Source organism: Lepisosteus platostomus, chromosome 14, assembly GCF_059453375.1.
Source record: "Lepisosteus platostomus isolate fLepPlt1 chromosome 14, fLepPlt1.hap1, whole genome shotgun sequence".
NCBI lineage: Eukaryota > Metazoa > Chordata > Actinopteri > Semionotiformes > Lepisosteidae > Lepisosteus > Lepisosteus platostomus.
This window is the reverse complement of record NC_142624.1, coordinates 16,094,483-16,117,961: the sequence shown is the minus strand read 5'-3', so window position 1 is coordinate 16,117,961 and position 23,479 is coordinate 16,094,483. Positions and strand designations below refer to the sequence as shown.

At 36.1% G+C, this 23,479-nt stretch overlaps 1 protein-coding gene across 3 annotated transcripts in view; it reads left to right on the top strand.

Moving 5' to 3' along the window:
• Positions 1 to 365: 365 nt before the first annotated feature.
• The window catches only part of glsb (glutaminase b), a 99,750-nt gene continuing 76,636 nt past the window's right edge, over positions 366 to 23,479 (top strand). Inside the window, exon 1 of one of the 3 annotated variants that reach the window (XM_088607225.1) lies at positions 366 to 868. In XM_088607225.1, the coding sequence (XP_088463351.1) occupies positions 576 to 868 (293 nt within the window). In that variant the 5' untranslated portion in view covers positions 366 to 575. The remainder of the gene's footprint in view (positions 869 to 23,479) is intronic. The other 2 variants (XM_088607224.1, XM_088607222.1) reach the window with 2 other exon arrangements.

Sequence of the window (23,479 nt, the reverse complement as noted above, 5' to 3'; positions counted from 1 at the left end):
ATATTTTATATATTTAATTTCTTGCATGAAAAATGTGCTTAAGTTATTCCGGCGTTCTGATTATTTTATTATTATATTAATCATACTCAGGAGTATTATTTTCAATGTAAATTACATAATGTTACAGAAACACCCTGACCTAAAAATACTTCCATTCGCTTCATTGGTTGTGCTCAAGAGTCTCCTGAACTACGCACAAATCCTGCGCGAACCTGAGATCTTCAATCAAGCGCACTGCGTGTTTAAATACGTTCTGTAGTACTGTCCTTCAGAATCCTAACGTCTTTCGTGTTAATGCTTAGGCTCAGCACCAGCAATTAATGTAGGAAATGATGCAGCTGAAGAAGGTTGAAGGGCATGTCTTTTAACAAATCAGAGAACAAACAGATATAGCACTAAATATCAATTCCCCAATAGGATTTCAGTGGGCGTGAGTAAAACGTTGTAGCACTGTAAGCTTCGATGTTGCGTTATTGAATGACTCATTGCACATTAGGAGGTTGAATCTTTCGGAAGGCTCTTGTATTTCGGTGGTTCTCTAGAAATAAAACAAAAAATCAATCAACAGGATTGAAATGTTACAGTTTAGGTTTTCGACAGCGTTAAAGGAGTTTTTTCAGACCAATCTGAAGCGTTCTTTGGCAGGTGTTTCAAAAAATAAAGTGTCATTCGTGACCTACTGTTTTAGCGCCGCTTCTCTGGATGTCCAAGTGGTGTCTAAACTGAAGCCCTTTCATGCCGGAGGATATAGATCCGTTTTTCAGCCGCTAGTCGGGTGTAGACCCTTTTGCTCCAAATCTGAAGGCGCAGTAGCAGAGACTGAGCAGCGGAAGCACAATGATAACAGCAAAGAAGCTGCGGCGGAGAAGTAAGTCCGGGAATTGTTAAAATTGAACGGTGGTGGATTTCACAGAAAATTTAATTTAGATTTCAAGAAAATAATGCTTTAAAACTGACCCAGATTGTTACATTAAATAAAATGCGTATGCACTGGCCTGCATTAAATTAAACATGACTTTATTGTGAGGTTGCTTTCAATACGCAAATTCTTTACGTTTACCGTGTTAATTCTGCTTATGTTTAGTGACTGCGAAAGAACCGAAACAGCGGTAAATTAATTTAATCTACTGAATACAACTGATGACAGAAATCGCATTAAGAAATTGTAAACGCTTATAATAATTTGTCTCGTCAGTTAGTTACAGTGAAGAAGAATTTGGCGCACGTGGTTTTTCCCGGAAGGAGGACTTGTATTATCTATTGGCACTGATCCAGTCTGGATCATTTGTTGCAGTCGGCTTTGCAATGTGCATACAATGGCTTTCTTCCGTAAACAACTGATATCGTGTTTAGTGACCGCTAATACTAATTACAACTGTGGTAGTTATGCCTAGAGTTTATCGCGTATCTCATAACAGATGGGTGTAATAGATTACTAATCAGGACACAATTCAATATATTATGATACAAAATCCCAACCGCTTCCCTTTGAAGGCTGTGGTGTCCATTACAAATGGTGGCGTTTTCAACAATATCTTCGTTCATAGCAGGAACGTTTTGATGACCACGATTGAAGTCAGTTGATATAATTGAATGCCGGTGTTTCCCGGTGGACACATTAGTGTTTTATTCTAATTTCCATACTTGGTAATCAATTGATTAAAAATGCGGAAAGGTTGCCCCACTGGTACAAAGGGAACATTATTTCTTAGGAGGTATCTCCTGAAATGATCGTATTTTATGAATCTCAATTTAACAGAATCCTCCCTGATTTAATTTTTCTAATGTGTTGTTGTTCCGCTTTGTATTTGTTCCAAGACAGTATTGGGTTTATTTCAGATTCTTACTAGACAAGGACGCGGGAATGGGAAAGCACAGCAGTATCATTGTTTTTTGTCTTGTCAGTATTGCAACAAAATAATTTCAGAATCTTTTCATTACAAATGTTTTTGTAACAAACATCTGGAGTACAATGCATGCATTTTATTATATTTGAGCACACATACACTTCTCAATTTAGCTGCATATATAGGTCATAGGATATAATTTTAGATAAGTTAATTTGATTCAGAAGAATTATATTATACTGTAGTCAGTTCTGTTGGATTTCCATATGCAGTATGTATTTAAAATAATGTTGCTCTGTTTTAACAGTATGAAAACTTCCTGCTGTCTTGAGAAGTTATGTGGGATGTGGTGTTTGAGGAGCATGTGATACGTGCTTCATTTTCTAAGCGAAAACTGTCTGAAAGAATGTAGTGTTATACGTGGCATTTTTCTCTGCTTCATGTCTGTTGAGGAGCCAGCAAAATAAAATGATTTACTTTCTGAAGATGATCTTTACTATGTTTCTGATTTTTGTTACTTTTATAATAGTTAATTTTTTAATTAATTATTTCTGAAAACAGCATGATGCCAATCACAATGCCTTCTGTTCTTTGATTTAATCATTTTTGCCACATATTCCAGGCAGATTTAATACTTGCTGCTAAGAATATAGTCAGTACAGGAGGATGTTCTGTGTCCAGTGGGAAAGAAGTTGTGTAGTCCCTCGCATTATCATTTTTCAAAAGCCAAGTAAATTATCATCTCTAATGATTAAAAATTGGTGATGAACATAGAAATACTTTCAGTTGAGTGTGGATTAGTTTTACCTAAATCTGGATTTCTTATCAGTTTGAATATCCTCCTATTATCTGGTTTCTGAAAAATATAGGAATGCACTTGCTATAATGGGAAAAACTTTGAGGTCATGACCATTAGGGACATACAAAATTGAAGTAAATTGAAACAAAAACAAACTAAGTAGTGGTTAACAAACCTAATAAGTACACAAACATCTTAAATTGTCCCTAACTGACCTGTCTACAGAATGTTTCAGTTTTCTAATTCTTAATTTAAGAACCCCCTCAGTTTTATTAGTTCCAGAGGAGTGTGCTGCATCATGACAGTGGTTGTTTTGAAAGCTGTGGATGTCATCAGTTTTAAGGTGAGATTTCTGCATTAGAATTTTCTTTAAAGAGATATCTTTTTACAATGCAGAAAGTCCTAATACATAGTATGTTTAATGCGATTAAGTAGGCCACTGAGTTTCCAGGATACAAAAACTGTTGTCACAGTAGATGAGAATAATAAATTGAGAATCTTTCACTCATAAAAAAACAATCAAAATAAATACAGATATAAATAGTTTCCTTATCAGACCTATTGTGAAGAAAGATGATATTCCAAACAAAACGATCTTTTTGCATGGAATGCAAAGCAGTATATTATGAATATAAGTATAATGTGGCAGATAAAACTGCAACAGTAGAAAAATTTATAACAAGATATCCATAATCCAATTCAAAATTATAACCGATAGTATTACAGTATATATACAGTATTACATGTCCTAATGGTAAACGTAATGTCAGTGTAGACAGTGTAAACCTTACAGTTCTGATAAACTTTAATTAATGTCCACATTGAACTGTATCCATTGCCAAAATGATATTTGTAGACTCCAAAGACATTGAAAAATCTTCATATTGGTTTGGTGTTTTAACAGCATTTGCTTCCACCATGAAGACCTTAACAAGAGGAACTGGATAAGTCAGAAAAGACTTAATCCTCATCCTCATTTGAATGTGAGATTTCCTGGCTTGTGCTATGTCCTGTCTTTTCAAAACTGTAACGTTGTAATCCGTGAAAGAGTGTTGTCTATAACCACTGTACTATAAGGTTGGATTACAATGTGTTGTAGCAGTTTAAAAGTCAGTTTACATGGCATGGATCTGAGGGTGTTTATACTTGCTGTAAAAGTGGTGGGTCTTTGTCTCTGCTCTCCAAAGACGGACTCCATTTAGAGAGGTTAGACTGAAGAACTTTTATATGTTCACTCCCCTCTTGATCCTACCAGTGTCTCCAGCAGTGATTCTGGTTTTGGCCAGTTGCTGTTTAACCACCTGTATGCTTATTAATTACCCACATTTTATTAAGCTTCAAAGTAAATGATTTTAGATCACTTTCTAGGGATCTGTGTCTCTCAGCTAAGTGAGTGGTGAATGCAAATTGCCAAACTGTAACTTCTGCAAATGAAAAAAAGGTGACATGGATCTTTGACTTGGGGAGTTTGGCAGGTATTTCCAGTAACTTTTTTTAAAACTGTGAATAGGATGTCTTTATCACTTTTCATTACCATATTGATAACTTATATTAGGATTTTTTTATGAACAAGCCTTATTAATACACCTATTTTCTAACTGCTTCTTCCAAATCAGTGTTTCAGGGGAGCTGGAGCCTATCCCAGTTGCAAACTCAAGGCAGAGCAGACGGACACAAACACAGACACCCAGACACTCACAGCATGGTGATGCAGCTAGCTTCTTGGGTCCATGATTAAATCCAGGGCTCCAGCACTGAGGCAGCAATGCTAACCACTGTACCACTGTGCTTTCCCCAAACCTATTCATGTTTTTGTTATTCACTGTTAATTTTTAAAAAAGATTTGATCTTTGCTTTTGAAATATTGTGATATCTTCAAAACTGTATTTCTCACGGCACTGTGGTACTAAAACATTATAGTGAATTTGTTTTGTATTTATTTTAGTTAATATTAACAAAAACTACCTCAGTTCATCGTTAAGTGAATTATGTTTGCATTTATTGAAATTGTTAAATAACTTGTTGATTTCAAAACAGACTATTATTTTACTTAGAAACAAGACGTTACCCAAAACATTGGCGACTAAGACTACTGATATGTTTACAAACACATGTATCAAGCTTATAGAATGGAGCTGAGTCAGCTTGCAAGCTGCAAAGAAAAAAGTAGAGATTAATTAAACTCTGAAAAGACAACTGTTTCCTATGTTGTGTCATGTTTGAAAGGTTGTCTAAAAGCTGCTGTAGCATATTTATATAAATTCACAGTAAAGTTTGTCAGGATGTTGTTGTATTCTCTATGCACATTCTTGCGAAACCTAAACTTGTCTCACTTGTGGCATAATACTTACCGATAATAAGTATTTAAATAAAGCAAATGTTCGTTTTTCATATATAATTATTCACTAGCTCGTAATAAAGTTTCATACAATTAAGGAACAACTCTGATGCATGAGAGACTGTGGAGTGATTTACAAACGAATTCTGCGGTATTCTATTATGCTGTTCTGTTCTGTGTGAAATGTTCTGTAATTCTGCTGTATAGAAGACCTAGATGTGTAAATGCCTCAGTGAATTATTGATGAATTGATGAAACCCTTCTTACCATACTTAACAGTTACTATCAGCTCAGCTAATGTTGCATGTTAGCTGGCAGATTTGTATTCTAAGTGCAGCAGATAAAAGCAGACCTGTTTCACATTTAATGAACATATTCAGTTCGTATAAGCTTGAGTCCTAAATGACTGGACAAAATGTAAAAATAGAATCTGAGATATTGAACTTTGGTGGACATTTTTTTTAGTAGCTGGTTTTAAGCTATTTATTTGAGCACCCAAAGGTCAAAGAAGGAAAATGGTGGATGTACAGTGCGAAAGTATTCACCCCCTTGAACTTTTTTCGGATTTTGTTCCTGTTACACCTTCAAATTGTAACACATTTAAATAATTTTTCTCCCTTAAATAACACAATATGAATCAAAAAATATTTTTTATTCAAGAATATTAGTTTCTCTAGAATTAAAGATTTCTTTCATTTGCCTTGAGTCTTCTTGGGTATGTCTGTATGAGGTTGGCACATTTAGATTGTGGAATTTTTGCCCATTCTTCAATGCAAATTTGCTCCAACTCTGCCAAATTAGATGGAGAGCATCAGTGGACAGCAATTTTCAAGTCATACCACAGATTTTTAGTTGGATTCAAGTCTGGGCTCTGGCTGGGCCATTGCAGAATACTAACCTTCTTTTTTTCAAGCCATTCCCTGATGCCGTGCGCATTGGGTCATTGTCCTGCTGGAAAATAAATCTTTGCCCTAAACGCAGATCTCTGGCTGACTGAAACAGGTTCTCCTCAAGGATTGAGTGTTACCTGGGTGTTGGGCTGTATTTGGTTTGCGCCAAACATAGCGCTTTGCTTTCAGGCCAAAGAGCTCAACTTTAGTCTCATCAGACCACAGCGTTTTCTTCCAAAAGGTTTCAGGTTTTGTCACATGGCTTGCAAACTCCAGGCGTGAGTTAATGTTGGCCTTTCTCAGAAGTGGCTTCCATCAAGCCACTCTCCCAAAGAGGCCGAAACTGTGAACTGCTGAACAGATTGATGTCTGGACAGTTTCTCCCATATCAGCCAAAGAACTCTGCAACTCTTGTCAGTGTTGTAGCTGGCCTCTTGGTCACTTCTCTGACAATTGCCCTTCTTGTCCAGTTGTTCAATTTGGTAGGATGGCCTGATCTTAGAAGTGTCTGGGTTGTGCCATGTTTTTTTTACATTTTGTTACAGTGGACTCCTTGGTGCTCCTAGGAAGGTTCAAAGCGTTGCCAATCTTTTTATAACCTTCTCCAGCTTTTTTCCTCCTAACAACTTCTTGAAGTTTCACGGGCAGCCCCTTGCTCTTCATGACAGCAGGACTGATCTGATCTGTTGTTTTAGTTGTGAGAACTCGCAAAGTTAGTGGTATTTATTGTGCAATCAAGCAGTTGAATACAGGTGGATTTTAAATAAACACAGGTCTACCTTGTTAACATATTTAGTGTGACCTCTCAAGATAATTGAACACCTCACCCAATTTAGGTTGTTAAAACAAAGGGGGTGAATACTTATCAATTAACTGATTTTCAGATTTTTTTTTATTTAGTTCTGAAGACATCTAAATACTTTATTTCATTTTACCATGATAGATAATTACTTCTATAGAGTGGGAAAAATCCAATTTAAATATGCTTTAGTTTGACTTTGCAACACAGTAGAACAAGAAATAATCAATGGGGGGTGAATACTTTCTGAATGCACTGTACAGTACTTTTCTGATACCTTAGGATAAGACAATAATTTAAATGTAGACTCATATTTATTGGCTTATATGATTCCTGCTTCACGAATGTTTTATAATTTTTATGTAGTCAATTTAAGTATTTAACATGAACTGTGGTGCAGGGTTTTTATAATTTTTGCTTTCTACAGTCTACTCTATCAGGATTCCCTCAGTACAGACTTGGGTCAAGCGAGACATTTTTTAAGAGATGTAATACAGGCTGCATCATAGAATTGTTTAGAGCGCTGAAAGTGTAAGGAAACCCGAGGTTGAGGAAACTCAAATGTTTAACATGTCCAAGTTTTTCTTTTTGGTTATTTCTTCAGCTAATACACTGTGGATGTTCAAATAATAATATGAACAAAACAAATCATCAGCTACTTCTACATCTCTGAAAGCCTGCAGGTTTGAAAACCTATACAGTTTTAGATTGACATCAATTATTGCTGGTCTGTCCACAGCATATTACATTGACTGAGTTCTTAATGTCTTTTACCGTCATGAGGATTATGCATATTTGTAACTGGTTTTAAAAACATTTAATAAGTTAATGTCTTCTATGTATTTTTAACTGGGTACTCTACAGACATGCTTCAGTCAATATGAAATACAAATGCTGTTCATAAGAATGTTGTGATAAAGCTAAACTGCTTATGGTTAGTGTGCTCCAGTGCTTCATCAGCCTGGATGTCCATTATAATGATAGCTGTCCATGTTTCTTGCCTAATTCTCATTGCTCTTTAATGAAATAGTTTTTAGAGAATGAACTTTCTGTTCACATTCTGAACCAGAGTGGTAAATTGTACTAATCTGAACCAATCATATCTTATCAAAGAAGAAATATTTGCTTTCTTTTGTGTCAAACTCATACCAGATAACAACTGTATACAAAGGTTCCTAGTGCATGCAGTCAGAAGTGTTTTTAATGGCTGGAGAATCATGTTATTTTTACTAATATGTATATATGGGGGAAGAATTAATCTTTTCTGTGGGATTGTATTGTTTTTCACTAAATCATCTCTGAAGTTACCCCTACTGGCATTGCCTTTTACCAGAGTAGGACAGAAACGGATACAGTAGTTTGATATATGATAGCTTATCTTATGTAGAAAAAGATCTTTAGGCACTCAAGCACTGCTGCATGTTAATGTTGATCAGACTACAAAGTATAACTTTCAGATATACTTTGTTGCAAAAATAATAATTCCCTCAGCATTGTATTGCTTTAAAGCTTGCAGTCACACAAGCTGCAAGCAGTAATTAATATTTGTTAAATTAACTTCAAACAAGGAGTTAGACTTTAAACTTTAAACTTTCTATGTATAAAACCTTTTAATTAGGATTTAGGTCTGCCTATAGTACCAAATCAGATCCTGCCTGTCACCTCTGGAGTGCCTCAGGGCTCAATCCTCTGCCCTTACTGTTTCAATAGTTATATGTTGCAATTAGGCCACGTTATTGGAAAAGACCATGTCAATTTCCACTGTTATGCTGATGATATTCATATTTACCTGTATACATAATTAAATCTTCAAACTGGTCATTTAACACTAAACAAATGTCTTGAAGATATACAGTTGTGATTGAAGAATTACCTCCAATTAAGCATGAATAAGACCAAGATGATTTAAATTGTTTCTCACCATGAAGTTTCAGTGTTGGACTGTTTAAAACTCACTTTTAGTGATGCAGAAATTATTCCTCAAAATTCTAAAAAAGTTAGGGATGAGTTTTGCAATGTCCACAAAGTTTACAACAAATCCTTCTTTCATTTAAAAAACATATCCTGTGTAAGACCAGTTCTTTCTCTTACTGATGTTGATGCTTTCATCTTCTCAAGACTAGACTACTGCATGCTTTGCTAGTTGGATCATCTAAGAAATTACTTGGATTGACTTTAAATTATCTTGTTGCCCTACAACAATTCACAGGATACAGACCATGTGGCAAATTCACTTGTTGTCACATGGTCATTATCCTGTGTACTTTCAAGAATTGTTATTCCAACACGTTCCAGTTCTCTCACTTCTTTCGGTTGCGTCTAGGCTCTTCAGCGTTCCAAGAGTTTCACCTTGTACATTAAGGGGCAGAGCCATTTTGGTCTATGCCAGCAGCCATATCACCCTGCAAATCACAACTGGCAACCCACTGAAGCTAAGCAGGTGTGAGCCTGGTCAGTACCTGGATGGGAGACCTCTTGGGAAAAACTAAGGTTGCTGCTGTAAGAGGTGTTAGTGGGGCCAGCAGGGGGCGCTCACCCTGCGGTCCATGTGGGTCCTAATGCCCCAGTATAGTGATGGGGACACTATACTGCAAACAGGCGCCGTCCTTCGGATGAGACGTAAAAACCGAGGTCCCGACTCTCTGTGGTCATTAAAAATCCCAGGGCGTTTCTCGAAAAGAGTAGGGGTGTAACCCCGGCATCCTGGCCAAATTTCCCTATTGGCCCTTACCAGTCACGGCCTCCTAATAATCCCAATCTATGAATTGGCTACATTACTCTGCTCTCCTCCCCACTGATAGCTGGTGTGTGGTGAGCGTTCTGGCGCACTATGGCTGCTGTCGCATCATCCAGGTGGATGCTGCACATTGGTGGTGGTGGTGGAGAGGAGTCCCCATTACCTGTAAAGCGCTTTGAGTGGAGTGTCCAGAAAAGCGGTATATAAGTGTAAGCAATTATTAATTATTTATTATTATTATGGAAAATGCTTACTGATTATATTAAAAACGCACCCTCTTCCGATGTTTTTAAATCTTGCTTGTTCTCAATAACCATCAATTCTTGACATAATTATTTTTATTTAATAATTTCTACATTTTTTATAATTTTTCTTGTTTTGTACATTTTTTCTTTTTGTTTACTTTATGTAAAATACCCTGAAAATGCTCTGATTGAAAGGAGCTATATAGAATTAAAATTGATTGATTTGCATACTGAATAGTCTATAACCACACATACAAAGCAAAAAACAAACAGAAGATAAAAATTATTATGAAAGAAAATGAAAATAATAAGAATAAGAATAAATTATTATTATACGCAGAGCTTTCTTTACAAAAAATAACATTTTAGTGTATTTTCTAAAATGATTGTTTTAAAAAAAAATGCATATGAAGCACAAATGTTACCCTTCGTAATCAATTCACCTACTCCTATGTTTCAAGTAGTGATTACTTCCACAATAAGATAACTTTATTGGCCATTGTATTAGGCCATTGAATTTGTCTTTTTGCATTTACTCTCCATGAGACACACAGACGGGAAGAGAAGCTTAGGGTCAGAGCGCAGGGTCAGCCATTTATACGGCGCCCCTGGAGCAGTTGAGGTTAAGGGTCTTGCTCTGGGGCCCAATGGAGTAGGATTCCTCTGCCAGCCGCAGGATGCGAACAGGCAACTTTCCAGCCACGGGCGCAGATCCTTAGCCACAGAGCCACCACAGTTTATAAAGTTCACTTCCTAATGATTGCCTCAGTTGATAAAATTCACTTCCTTTACTTGAACTGTCCGTGAACAAAACACGGGTCTCTGGAAAAAAACAAAATTGATTGATTTGCATACTGAACATTCTATAACCACAAATACAAAGCAAAAAACAGACAGAAGATAAAAATTATTATGAAAGAAAACGAAGAAAATGATTGTGTAAGTGTTCAGTTGTGGAGTAGTTTTCTACCGCCTGCATTTCTCAAAGAACTGGAAACTCTGATAAATGCACATGTAAACACACTTACTCCCTCTCAACACTAATACAATCCTGTACAAAAAACTCAGTATAGGTTCTGCCTATATTGCTATATTTTATACCAATTGCCCTTCCCTATAGGGAGCCATCAATATTCACGCATTTTAGATCTATTTAAAGGTTGTATAAAGTATGACCTTTACTGTTTTATTATTTTTGCATTTTTACTGTGTCCACTGTTGTGGAGGAAAGGTATTTCTGGTTTTACATACAAAATTCCCATTAAGTAGATTTTGTCTATAAAACTGAAGATTTTTTAATGCCTTTTACAGTGCCTAAGCCATCATGATGTGTAAAATTAAGATAGGAGAAATTCTTAATTGTACTTCTTTCTCATCTGGTGTAGACATGCAGCAGCTGATGAGTTCATAGAATAGTTGAAACTGGTTGGATTTTGTTTTGAACTCTTTTTAACTCTGAGACCGGCAGTCATTTACAAGCCCCTTGTACTTGGCCATTTTATGCTCGGCCTCCTCCAGCCGATCCTCCCATGGCACTGTCAGTTCCAAAGGATGACATTTTTGGTTGATTGGAGACTAGAACAATATCTGGGTTCAAAGTGGTCTTGACAATGTGCTGTGGGAACTACAAACAACAGTTCTGTAGAATTAATTTTTATGGAATGAGAGAAGGTGTCTGTTCTTTGTACATAATAAAAATGGACCCACCAAGTGGATTACATGCTGATCTTCTTGTGCTAAGCAGTGACTCATAGAGGAAAGGAGAACACCTGTCAGTGTTATTTTGTTCTTTCTCTGGATAGTCGTACAGATGCAGCCATTCAAAATGCTACAGTAACCTACCCACAAGCCACCGCGGGGCACCGGAGGGCACCGCAGGGCAAGTGATTGGCTGGCCAAAATGACCGACAGGGGCACTCGTGGTGCATTGGTTGGTAGTGCAAAGATTTAATCATTTAATGTCTTTACTGTGCACATTTTAATCCGCTTAGTTTTGAATATTTATATGGATTTTACCACTAAAGGGAAATTTTAGTAGCTGAGCATAAAAGGAAGAGGAGCATAACGCATCTGAAGGTCATAAACGATATTAATTTAGGAACATAAACATTACTGTATGTATGTAAACTGTACTGTGTATGGCAGGTCTTGGTAGTTTAAAGAAAAAATACACACCAGTCTTCCATTTCTCCCTAAACATTTTAAGCATGAAAGTTTTATGAAACGGTACCCAAATATGCGATTGCTGTATAGAATGAATTTTAATTTAAAAAAGTTATTTAACACGAACAATAAGCTGTTTACATCTTCCGCCTGAGAACAGTCACCCGTTGCTCCCCAACGCAGAAACACAGCCACTAACTAGCAAAGAGAGGACATTAGCTACCCAATATGATAAAGAAATAAATTATTATTTTGTTTATTTCTTTTGCACATTTATTTGAACATTTCCATCGATTGTACAAGCACTTGGAAACTGTCCAATCCCTAGTTCATCAGGCATTTTCTTTTACGCTGCGGGCATTCTCCCGGTCTGTGTCTTCTAGGATATAATGCCAGCGCTTTTTTGTTAAATTTGTGTTTGCAATAACGCCACAGCAAACTCTTGTTTTTATGTCCACTATAACAGATCTCCTTTGCTTTTAACCGAGCATTTAATAATTTCCTAAAATGAAAATGATTTACTTTATTTCCCTCACGGGATCAATAAAAGTATCTATCATCTGTCTAAACTATGGGACAGAATTCTGGGGTCTCCCCATACCAGAGATTATGGTAGGGCTTCAGAATGGTGATTGGCTGACACCATCTGACACCCCTCTGATTGGAGAAAAAAGACATGCTGGTTTGCTATACATACTGTACCAGGAAGAGGATTTCTTTCTATTCAAAACGTGTATTTTAAAAGTTTAATTAAGAAGTAAAAACCTTACAGCGTACACAGATTTCTAAACTGATCAGGATCGTTATCGTTGTCTTATGCATAATAATGTTCACCGCTCTGTCCAGCAAATTAATAATAAACTTTATTTTATATAGCGTTTTAAACGAATAAGTAATTAGATTGCTCATAAACCTAATCACTTGCTTTTTCTTTTTATTTAGGCTCAGATTTCAACTATAGATCGTATTATTAATAACCATAATAACAACCAACCAACAAAAACAACCATATAAACATAATACCAACCAAAAACATAGATAACAACCACAATACAAAATCAAATAATCAAACCATTTTACTCTCGCAAAGTCCTCCAATTATCATAATCCCGCCCCTTATGCAAAACCAAACCTTCCTCCCATCCCAGTTTATCCTGTTTATCATAAACAAAATCCACCTCAATTTTCAACATAAAGCATTACACAAAATCAATACCTCAACACTCCATACTCAACAATGATAATTCACAAACAGCCAGAACATGTAACTACACATTCCCAAACAGACCTAATTTCCATAGCCCCGCCCCTTATGCAAAACCAACATCCCTCCCCTGTTCTCTCTCTCCCCTGGCGGTTGTAATTGTTTTTATTTTCAAATAAATTTTAGCAAAGTCATGTATTTTAAAAATCTTAAGATTTTTATATTTATGTCTTTATTTAGTGGTTTCATTTGTGACAAAGGCTAAACTTTCTTGGAAAAATGTCTTTTATGTAAACCATGTTTGCTATTAATTCATTCAGGGCTAAAATATGTTCATTGTCTTCTAATGAAAGAAGGGTTCCTTTCGCCGTAGTTGGGAGCCTAGCCTTTAACTAGTAAGTACTGTATTTACTGGGTTTTTGAGGGGGGGGGGGGGGGGTGTCTTTCGCTGGAAATCTCGCCTCCTACTTTGAAAATACCCATGAAACCGGTTCAATTCGTCACAGCCAGCACTCCTGCAGAGAGGGGGGTTGTACTTGCAGTACACGCGTTATGCTCTTCGTTAATGTCTGTGAAGTTTTATTTAATCTCTGAGCCATACTGATTCTTCTGGAAGCCAGTTTCCGCCAGGGAGTAAAAAAAAACACACTATGGTATTCTCTCCAATGCAGTGCAGTTAAAAAAATACCTCTGATGCTGCTCCTAAATGAATATCATTTATGACCATCAGAAGCTTTATGCTCCTTTTCTTTTTTCCAGTGGATTGAACAGGGAGAGGCATTTCATGATGTACTTTTCACTGATGAAACAACAGTGGCTCTGGAACAGTTTTCAACCAAGTCGTTTTATAAAAAAGGGGAGATATGTACACGTTGCTGAAGCTAAAAGTTTAGCCTTTGTCACTAATGTAACCACTAAATAAAGACATATAGAAATCCCTACGTTACAGACTGTATATGGCTGGTATTGGTAGTTTAAAGAAAAAATACACACCAGTATTCCACTTTCTCCCTAAACATTTTAAGCATCAGAGTCTTACATGTGGTTATTTCGAAAACGTTTGTACGTGCTCCTTCTGACCATGTTACTGTTTACTGTTACTGACCATATTAAGTTTAAGTGCCTGTGGGCACTTTTCCTGTCCGTGGGGGGTGGACCGTCTTTCATTAGAAGGTTAGTCTGTTCTACTCTGAGAATGTAGAGGGGGTGGAAAGTGCCCGCGGTCATTTAATTAGTATTAAAATTCACACTGATTCCCTTGCGAAGATACGGACATAGGAATATTCGTGCGTGGTCAAAAAATGGCATAAAAACGACAAAGTGAAGGCTGTGAAAACATTCACAATGTACTTTATACACAAAGCAAATCTACCCCCCCCCCCCTCTCAATTCAATTCAAGCTGCTTTATTAGCATGACAGATGGGTACAATCAGTGTTGGGTATTTACTTTGCTTTGAGATGCCACTTTTAAAGGTGATATATAAAATCAAGGCTTTAACTTGCTTTAACTCCGCAAGTCTGAGTTCTTGTGTCTGTCCTATCCGAACCCGAAAGTATTACAATATGTATCTTTATAGCAGATGGTGTACAGCTTTTTAGTATAGATTACACTTTTCTAAAATGTATTTAAAAAATAAAAACGATTACAATCTAATCTTTGCACGTTTGATCCCAAAATAAATCTAAACGGGGAGAAAGCTATGCTGAAAGTTTATTAAGATACTTAGAAGACAAAGATATCAATTTATGTTGCATTTGTCTGATTGTGAATCAAAAAACACATATATTTAAACCCGCATTTGCGATTTAAATCAAAACGTTATTTAAATCAATATAAATGTTTATATTGTAACGCCTAGGTGACTATTCATTGTTATTAAAATGACTTAAATTCGATCATGTTGTGATATTTAGAAATATAAATTTGTTTGGTGCGAGTGAGGTTTTATTTAATCTCTGACTCGGTGGTGGCCTGACACGGTGAGGTGCCCTGGCAGCTGTATGATGCAGTGGTGGCCTGGCACGGTGAGGTGCGCTTGCAGCTATGTGACGCAGTGGTGGCCTGGCACAGTGAGGTGCGCTGGCAGCTGTGTGATGCAGTGGTGGTGGGGTATGTAGAGGTGCACTGGCAGCTGTGTGTTGTGACGCAGTGGTGGCCTGGCACGGTGAGGTGCGCTGGCAGCTGTGTGATGCAGTGGTGGCCTGGCACGGTGAGGTGCGCTGGCAGCTGTGTGATGCAGTGGTGGTCGGGTATGTAGAGGTGCACTGGCAGCTGTGTGTTGTGACGCAGTGGTGGCCTGGCACGGTGAGGTGCGCTGGCAGCTGTGTGATGCAGTGGTGGCCTGGCATATGTGCGTCACACATATTTCAGCGCCATATATTTCATGGATATTATGGAATATAATGGATGGATATCTTAGTTATCTTTCTAGTTCACAGGTTTGCATGCATAATTTAATTTTGAAAGCCACTGAGACATCAGGTACTACTGTTGTATTTATGAAAAAGAAACAAAACAAAAAACATACTTACAACTGTGCCATCCTACTCCTTAGTTAATACATTTTATTATTCATAAACAGTTAACATTGTTAGCAAAATATTTTGAATTATATTTAACCCTATTTTTTCTTTAGTTTTGTATTTAACTTATTATATGATAGTCAGACTTAATGTATATTTGAACAATGAAAATATATTTTTACAAGATTTTACATTAAGCACTTAAAATTAATATGGTTAATAATAGTAAACTGTAACATGCTGTAACAAGATCGGTTAAACTGCAAAGAAAATGCTTTCAGAGAAAATGTTTCAGGTTTGAAGAACATAGATCTCCAATGCAAATTTCAACCAAACCTGTTCCCACACACCCTGCCCCCACTACCATTAGAATATACACAAACATTTTAGCATTTCATTCTGAGCAGAAGACCCTCACACCTGAAGAGTGCTGGCTGTGACGAATTAAACCGGTTTTACAGGTTTAAATCACAGACCATGTGACATGGGACTCAGTAAACTAAAACACAGCACCACTGGATTTGATAATACCTAACCAAAATCCGCAATATGGAAACAGAACCTGTGTAATTGTTGATAGATGATGTACTTGTAACATTTTTTCAAGACGAACTACAACATTTAAAAAATGACTTGTATGTACTTGATATCTCTAATCAATCCACGGGTTCCAGCACAAAACGAAACTAAAACGCATACCGTTTTGTGACATGGGACTCAGTAAACTACAGTAACACCGTATTTGATAACGCTATAAAATAATGTGACTTGGCACAGAACAAGTTTACAGCACAGTACAAAAATAAATGCTGACCATGACTTTAGAAGCATAAATTGCCTTACACTCAATTTAAACACAAGCTGTCTTTAGCTCTCTAAGCTGGTTCATACAGAAATGTAGAGATCCAGGCTCAGCTAGGGTTACACACAGCTTCATTAGCGAATACATATGCAGGACAACTAGAGAAGACGTTTTACAGAGGATGGATTTTTAGAAACATCCCATCAGACATCCCATCATATTCACAACGTGAAATCTAGAAAATAATATTACGTAACCAAAATCCGCAATATGGAAACAGAACCTGTGTAATTGTTGATAGATGATGTACTCGTAACATTTTTTCAAGACGAACTACAACATTTAAAAAATGACTTGTATGTACTTGATATCTCTAATCAATCCACGGGTCCCAGCACAAAACGAAACTAAAACGCATACCGTTTCGCGCTTCTTATTAGTTGCTCAAAAGTAATTTGACCGTATGAAATGCATAATATAAACCTAGAAACATATACGTGAGCAGTACTTAAGCACTGTAGTATCGGTGTTAAGACATACCTCTCAAATACTGTAAATCAAGTTAAAAATATCTCAAGACCGATTCTGGTCGTAATGAAACCATGTTTCGTGTATGTTTTCTTTTTCATCTTGAAATAACTCATTTCTAAATACCTTTTTCACTCTTAACATCTTGCAGCAACTTTGCGACAAAATATACACTCTGACAGTTCATCCTGCTACCAACATTAAATAAAACAAATCTTAAGATTTCTATATTTATGTCTTTATTTAGTGGTTTCATTCGAAGCTTACAATGTTTAGGGAAACCATGTTTCGTGTATGTTTTCTTTAAAGTACCGAGACCAGCCATATACTGTATGTTTATGTTCCAAAATTAATATCGTTATGGCCTTCACACGCGTTACAGTATGCTCCTATTTTTTTATGCTCAGCTACTAAGATTTCCCTTCAGTGGTAAAATTAGATATGAATATTCAATACTTAAATGGGCACAGTTAAGACATTAAATATACATATACATACTGTATACAGTACAGTTTGCATACGGTAATATGTTTATGTTACGCGATTAAAAAATAAATAAATAAAACTGAAAGGTCCAGCACCAGCTGGATTCGAACACACAACCTGCCAGTTGGTAGTCACGCACCTAGACCAGTAGGCTACAAGACAGCTCGCATGAATAGGGAGGCGAAACAGCCCTACACAGCCCTGCCGCAGTACACGGATATAATCATACCGTTATTAAATTCTTGAGATACGCGATTCCATATATTATTCCCTTTTAATCAAATTCTAAAAGTATGCTTGTTGACTCCGGTATCACGTTAGTTAAAGACTTCGAAGCTTACAATGTTTAGGGAGAAATTGAATAATGGTGTGTATTTTTTTCTTTAAAGTGCCGATTCCTGGAACACCCCTCTGAAGTGGTTCCATAAGAAAAGAAAGCGTTGATAAATACAAGTGTCTTTTAATACACTCTTTGCTGTGCTCTTTAGGATCCTTGTGATATTTTAAGCTCTAGTTGAATGATAGGTGTCGCATTTTAAATCATTTTCGTAGTTAGAAATTATGAAACGCCCTGTTAAAAGCAAGGAAGTTTTTATGCCCGTTGAAGTAAAACAAAATGCCTGACAAAGTATGGCTTGGACAGATTCCAAGTGCTTGTACAAATGTGCTAAAGAAATTATACTTTGAGTATACAGCTTGTCCAAAGTCATCCATTATTAATACTATTAGTAATATCTTCAGTAAAGGCTTTGATGCATAAATATTTCTGATAAAGGTAGGTTGTGTACTTTTGTCCAACTGAGCAATCTTGCTTTCATAAAATATACCAACATTTTAATGACTGATGATTAACATGCTGTAATACACAGTTCAAAATTAAAGGCTCAAATGCTGTACATGAGAGGTTAAGCTCCCCCTGGCGGTTTTACAAGGCGACGCCGGATAGTTAGTCACGTGACACACGTGAACCGCGTGATACCCCGGTGGGCGTGTCGCGGTATGCCGCGAAATACCTCACCCATTTTGAATGGCTGCATCTGTAGCTTGAAAAAAATATTGTCTGTAATGTAAGAGGTTAAATGAGAACAAGATCAATCTTTATCATAGCAGTCAAAGAAATTTATTAATATAGTAATAAATGGCAATGATTCCTTCATACATTCTTTTTCCTTTTATCTATAATTTAGAGGTTTGTAATATGTGTTTCTTACAAAAATGCTTGTTTTGAAAGAAGAAGAAATAGACTAGAAGGTAAAAATTGCATTGTTTTTTGCTGTTTCTCACAAATGACCATGTTCTATGAGTTGCTTTTGCTTTTGTATGGTTGAATAAAATGGTTTCCTCTGTGATCTGCATTAATTTTGTTTTAATTTTTCTTTAAATACAGTATATTAGATAAATATACTAGTACTGAGATATAAAAACAATATTTTTTTTAGTACGTAACTGATGCATCCTAAATTTTAAAATGGACATTTTTGCTTCCAGTGCTTTTGTAGTAATCTTGTGTACTTTGCAGTGCTGTGTTAGCAGAACTAATTGTATCTTGCACACTTTTTCCACTATTAGATTTAAGAAAAACAAGTACTTAACTGAGAGCTTAAATACCATTTTCTGTTGCCAGACAAATACGGTTTCTGTTTTTACCTCTAGTAAATTTGCTCTGGCTATCAGCCAGGTTTCAAAATATCTACATTACCTTCCTTACCATCTGCCAGTGAAGTATTTTTAGGTTATATCTCCTGCAGTAAGTGATTCATCATCTGTACAGGAGGTAAAATAACTTTTCCAGTTTTCTTAAAAATAAAGAACCCACTAAGGACTATTCAGCAGTTACACTTACAGTACATGCTGGATTTTATGTAGTCATCCATATTTCTTGTCTTTTTAAATTTTTTGGCCATCGGTTTTATTTACAGTATTTTAAACAGTTTATTTGTGAACTAAATATGACACAATACAAGGGGTTATTAGACTGAGATTTGATTGAAGTCCACTGAAAACATTGAAAAAGGCTTGTTTAGAAGAATTCATATTATTTATAATAATTATATCTTTATAATAATTTTGTCATGCTAGATGCTGTGGATGAGCAGCGGTATGAGCTAGTATTTATGTGATAGCGAGCCACCTTGTCATTCGGTGACAATCACTGTGCTAATTTATTACCTTTTACTCACCTTTAGTAGTTCAAATCTACATAAGGCGAGATCTGTCAATACTCAGGAACTCTGTCATAGAGTTTACTACGTCTCTAACTTTGCCCCAAGTTCCTGAGTTCTCACTGCTTGCTTCCTGGATTCTGGACACTGCTTCGCCCAAACTTTGTTCTCTGGTTTCTACCCTGGTGCTCTTGGTTTTAAAATTTGCTTATCTCAGTTTACGGCTCTGAACTATGTGTGCGTGGAACATGCTTGCCTTTGCTGTGCTAGCCTATCTCTGCTGCTGCAATCAGTCTGCTGTGAGTGTGCTCACTGAGAGCCTACATGCTCTTGGGTTTATTTCACCAAAACCTGTCACTGCTTTATTATATACAAGAGGGACACTTTTTGGGGGATTTTCATAATTATCTAAATAATTATGGAGTCATATAGTTGTATTACATGTACATTGGGTATTAAAGAGAACATTTCTGGAGTTGCAGATGTTTTTATTACTAGAGTTTTACTACCCACAAGACTCAATCACTATTAATTAAAAAAAAATATTGCTAAAGTATAGATTAAAAAACAATATGCAATTACAGGAGCTTATGAATAACGTCTGTTACAGTAGGGGATATTACTGTACATGGATGCCTCAGGGAATGTGCAGTAGACAGGGAGCTAACAAATTTCATACGCTTTAAAATGTGCAGTGATAAGGTTCAGCCCCAGCTATGAAAACTAACCAAATTTTTTCTAATGCAGTGACAACGAGTTCCTCCTGTAGACAAGGATTGTGTTTTTGGGAACACACTAATAGATATTGAACTAGCTGTTAATAAATGTGTTTTTCAAAAGCAAAAAGTGTTTTTGAAAAGTCCAGATTTTAAATATTGTTTTTTCTTTTTTACACAGAGTATCTGATGTGATTGCAGCTAATAAGTCCATGATGCCCTTGTGTAGGCAGGTCCTATAAAGATCTTGCTGGCCAAGATTTCCTAACTCATTTTGCCACAAATTCATAGAAGATGCCGAGGTTCTAGAATGACACTTGAAACTAAAGCTTGCAATGCTAGCAGATGGAATAGCCATTTGAAGACAATATGGTCCGTCTTGTGAGTCAATTAAGTACTTAGTAAATTTCAAACCCTCATTTCGTTAACAGAATATGTATCCAGTTAGACATCAATAGCCAGATGTACAGCAGTGGAGCAGGGTTAAAGAGACAGGAACACCAAGATGGATTGTGCTGCAAATCTGTAGTTCAATTCACACTGAACTGATTTCACTGCCCTTTTGAGTAAGTGTGCAGCTGAATCCAGAATCAGTCATTAAAGAAACTAGGACTTGAGCAGATGTCTCATGCTCTCGTACCTCTAGCAAGTTTTTTTTGTTAACTCATCTGCTTTTTTAATTATTGATTAGTATGCTTCAGCTGTATTTGTGAAATAGTTGCTCCAGTTTTGATAGTATAATGAATAGGTACTGGTCTAAGATTTAGAATTTGTTTGTCTCTCATGTAACATTTTTATTGTCCTTCCTTAAAATTCCTGTGACGGCCCCTTAGCAAAAAGACAAAGCTGTAGGGAGATGGTTGTTTGATGGTGAGCTACAGCTGTAGGCAGTGTGATATAAATGGCCTGCCGGACTTCCCTGGAGGGACAGTGGGTCTAGCATTCTGAGGAAAGAGAGGGAAAATAACCTTTAATTTAAAAAAAAATGTCTGTTGATGGAGAATATTCCACTGAGCCCACCGTGAAAGACGGTTTGTGTTTGTAATCTCATGCTGACCATTGGCTTCAGGAGAATTGGAAATAGAGTGGCAGTAGCTACAAGAATGATTTTGTGTGTTCACCAGAAACTCATCATGACTGGTTAGCTGAGAGCAGACTGCAGCACAACTGCTGAGGTACAAGGGAAAATAGCAGTTTTAGATGTATGAGTGCTGCTGCAGGTGATTTATGTTTGAAAGGAAAGTGAATTGTGTTTGGGGACTGTGAAGTGTGTGTTGAGTTAAAGAGCAGATGAGAAACAGTGTAGTGACTTGTGCTACTGCAAAATCATGTGCTGATGGGGCCCACAACAAGCTCCCCTAGTAAGGTGGGGCCTGTCTGTCCTTTAAGAACTGTCAAGAGGTCTTCATGGTTTACATACTTACAAAAATAAAAAAGATGTCATATGCTTTTATTAAATTTGTTTTCATTTACAATTCTTGGATCAGTTGCTAAAGGGGAACTAGAGTACTAATTTCTCAGATAGATTATTAAATCTTGGTAACAATAAATTCAATGACAGTATAGAAATCACAAATTTAGAATTAAGCACAAGATTTTGAACTTTGTAAAAGTACTGTAAATTGCTATGATGTTGCATGGTCTCGCCATGGACGAGAATGAGAATTCTCACAAATTGCAACATGATGTGGCCCCTTCCTGCTCACTAGTTACTGTAATGCAGTGTACGAGCGAATAAGTACAGGTTATGTGGCAGACATTTCACCTCAGAAATGTCCCAATGTGATCTACATGCAGAGTTAGTATTATGTGACGGCAAAACCATCTTGAAGTCGAAAGCAACACTTCTATTGGATTGAAAGAGGTGTATTCACAAGCTTGCTTGTTTACTATATAATAAGGATGCTTCACATTGCTAGAAGTTTGGTTGTCTCGTTCTGATCCGCAGAATGTGGTTCTTGGCGTACCTGGAAATTTTGTCTATTTTGTGATAAAGACTGGAGGTTTTCCACATTATTGTGTACATTTTACTTTTGTTAAGGTTTGAAATGCACTTATCAATGTCAATTCTTTCTAATCCTGAAATATAAAAATTGCATTGCTGTTCCCCTTTAATGTTATAACAGTTGACCTCTGGTTCCCTTTAAATGATCATATATTCTTTAAATTTGTTTTAGTAGTATAAACATATGTATACATTTATTTAAAACATGCAAGAATCTTTAATATTTTAAAGTAAATTAAATATGATTAGTGACTTTTTTAAGGAAAGTATTTTGGATTTTGGATGTATGTTTTCTTTCTTTTTATCACATTTATTCTGCAAGTTTTCTTTCTTCTTTCTCTGCTTGCTAATCATTTATGTAAGTACATTTGCTAATCCGTGCTTTCATAGTTATCTGAATCTGTGTTTTGTATCTTTTGAATTTGATTATTTTTTAACCACTTCTCCCAGATTAGTTTATTTTGATCAGTAGACTATAGATACAATCCTTATTATGTTTCTTTTTGTGATTTCACCCATCCTTGTAGCATAGCCTCTTTTCCTATGCAAACTGTAAAGTTCAATTATGAACCCAGAGACTTATATTATAACAATTTATTTTACACGCTGGATAAAAATAAATTTTACACGAATAAAATAAAAGCTGTTTAATGTTGAAAAAACATTGTGTATTTTGTTAATTGGTGTTTAGGGATCCAAATATATCTTTTGATGCATACCATTTTGGTCTATATCTGATGTGAAGTTGCAGTTGATTGGACTGATTTATAGCATTACAATAACTTTTATTACTTTAACTTCACTTGCCTTTCTATGCGTTAATAACTGAATACGTTTTCATAACATATTAATAATAAAAAGGGTAACAACTGAAATATTTTCACATTGTTCAACAGCTATTTAAGTTGAAGTGGATGAAACTGCTGTTCAGTTTAGGCTTATTGTTTTTCTTATTACAGCTTTCACTACCCAGTACATTTCATGGTCGAGAGTAAAAATTATTTTGTTAATGCATACAATTTGTTATACAGTAGCTTTTACAAGTCTTTAAAAGATCATTGATAATAGAAATGAACACGTTTCCCCAGTGGGTTCAAAGACACCTGCAAGGTTTTGATTTTCATCATCTTCACATGTTTTCACCAGTAGCCTTTTTAAAAGCTATTCCGTACTACATTATAGTCTTAACAAAAATAAAATAAAGAATCAATAATGTTCAACATACTGTTATGTA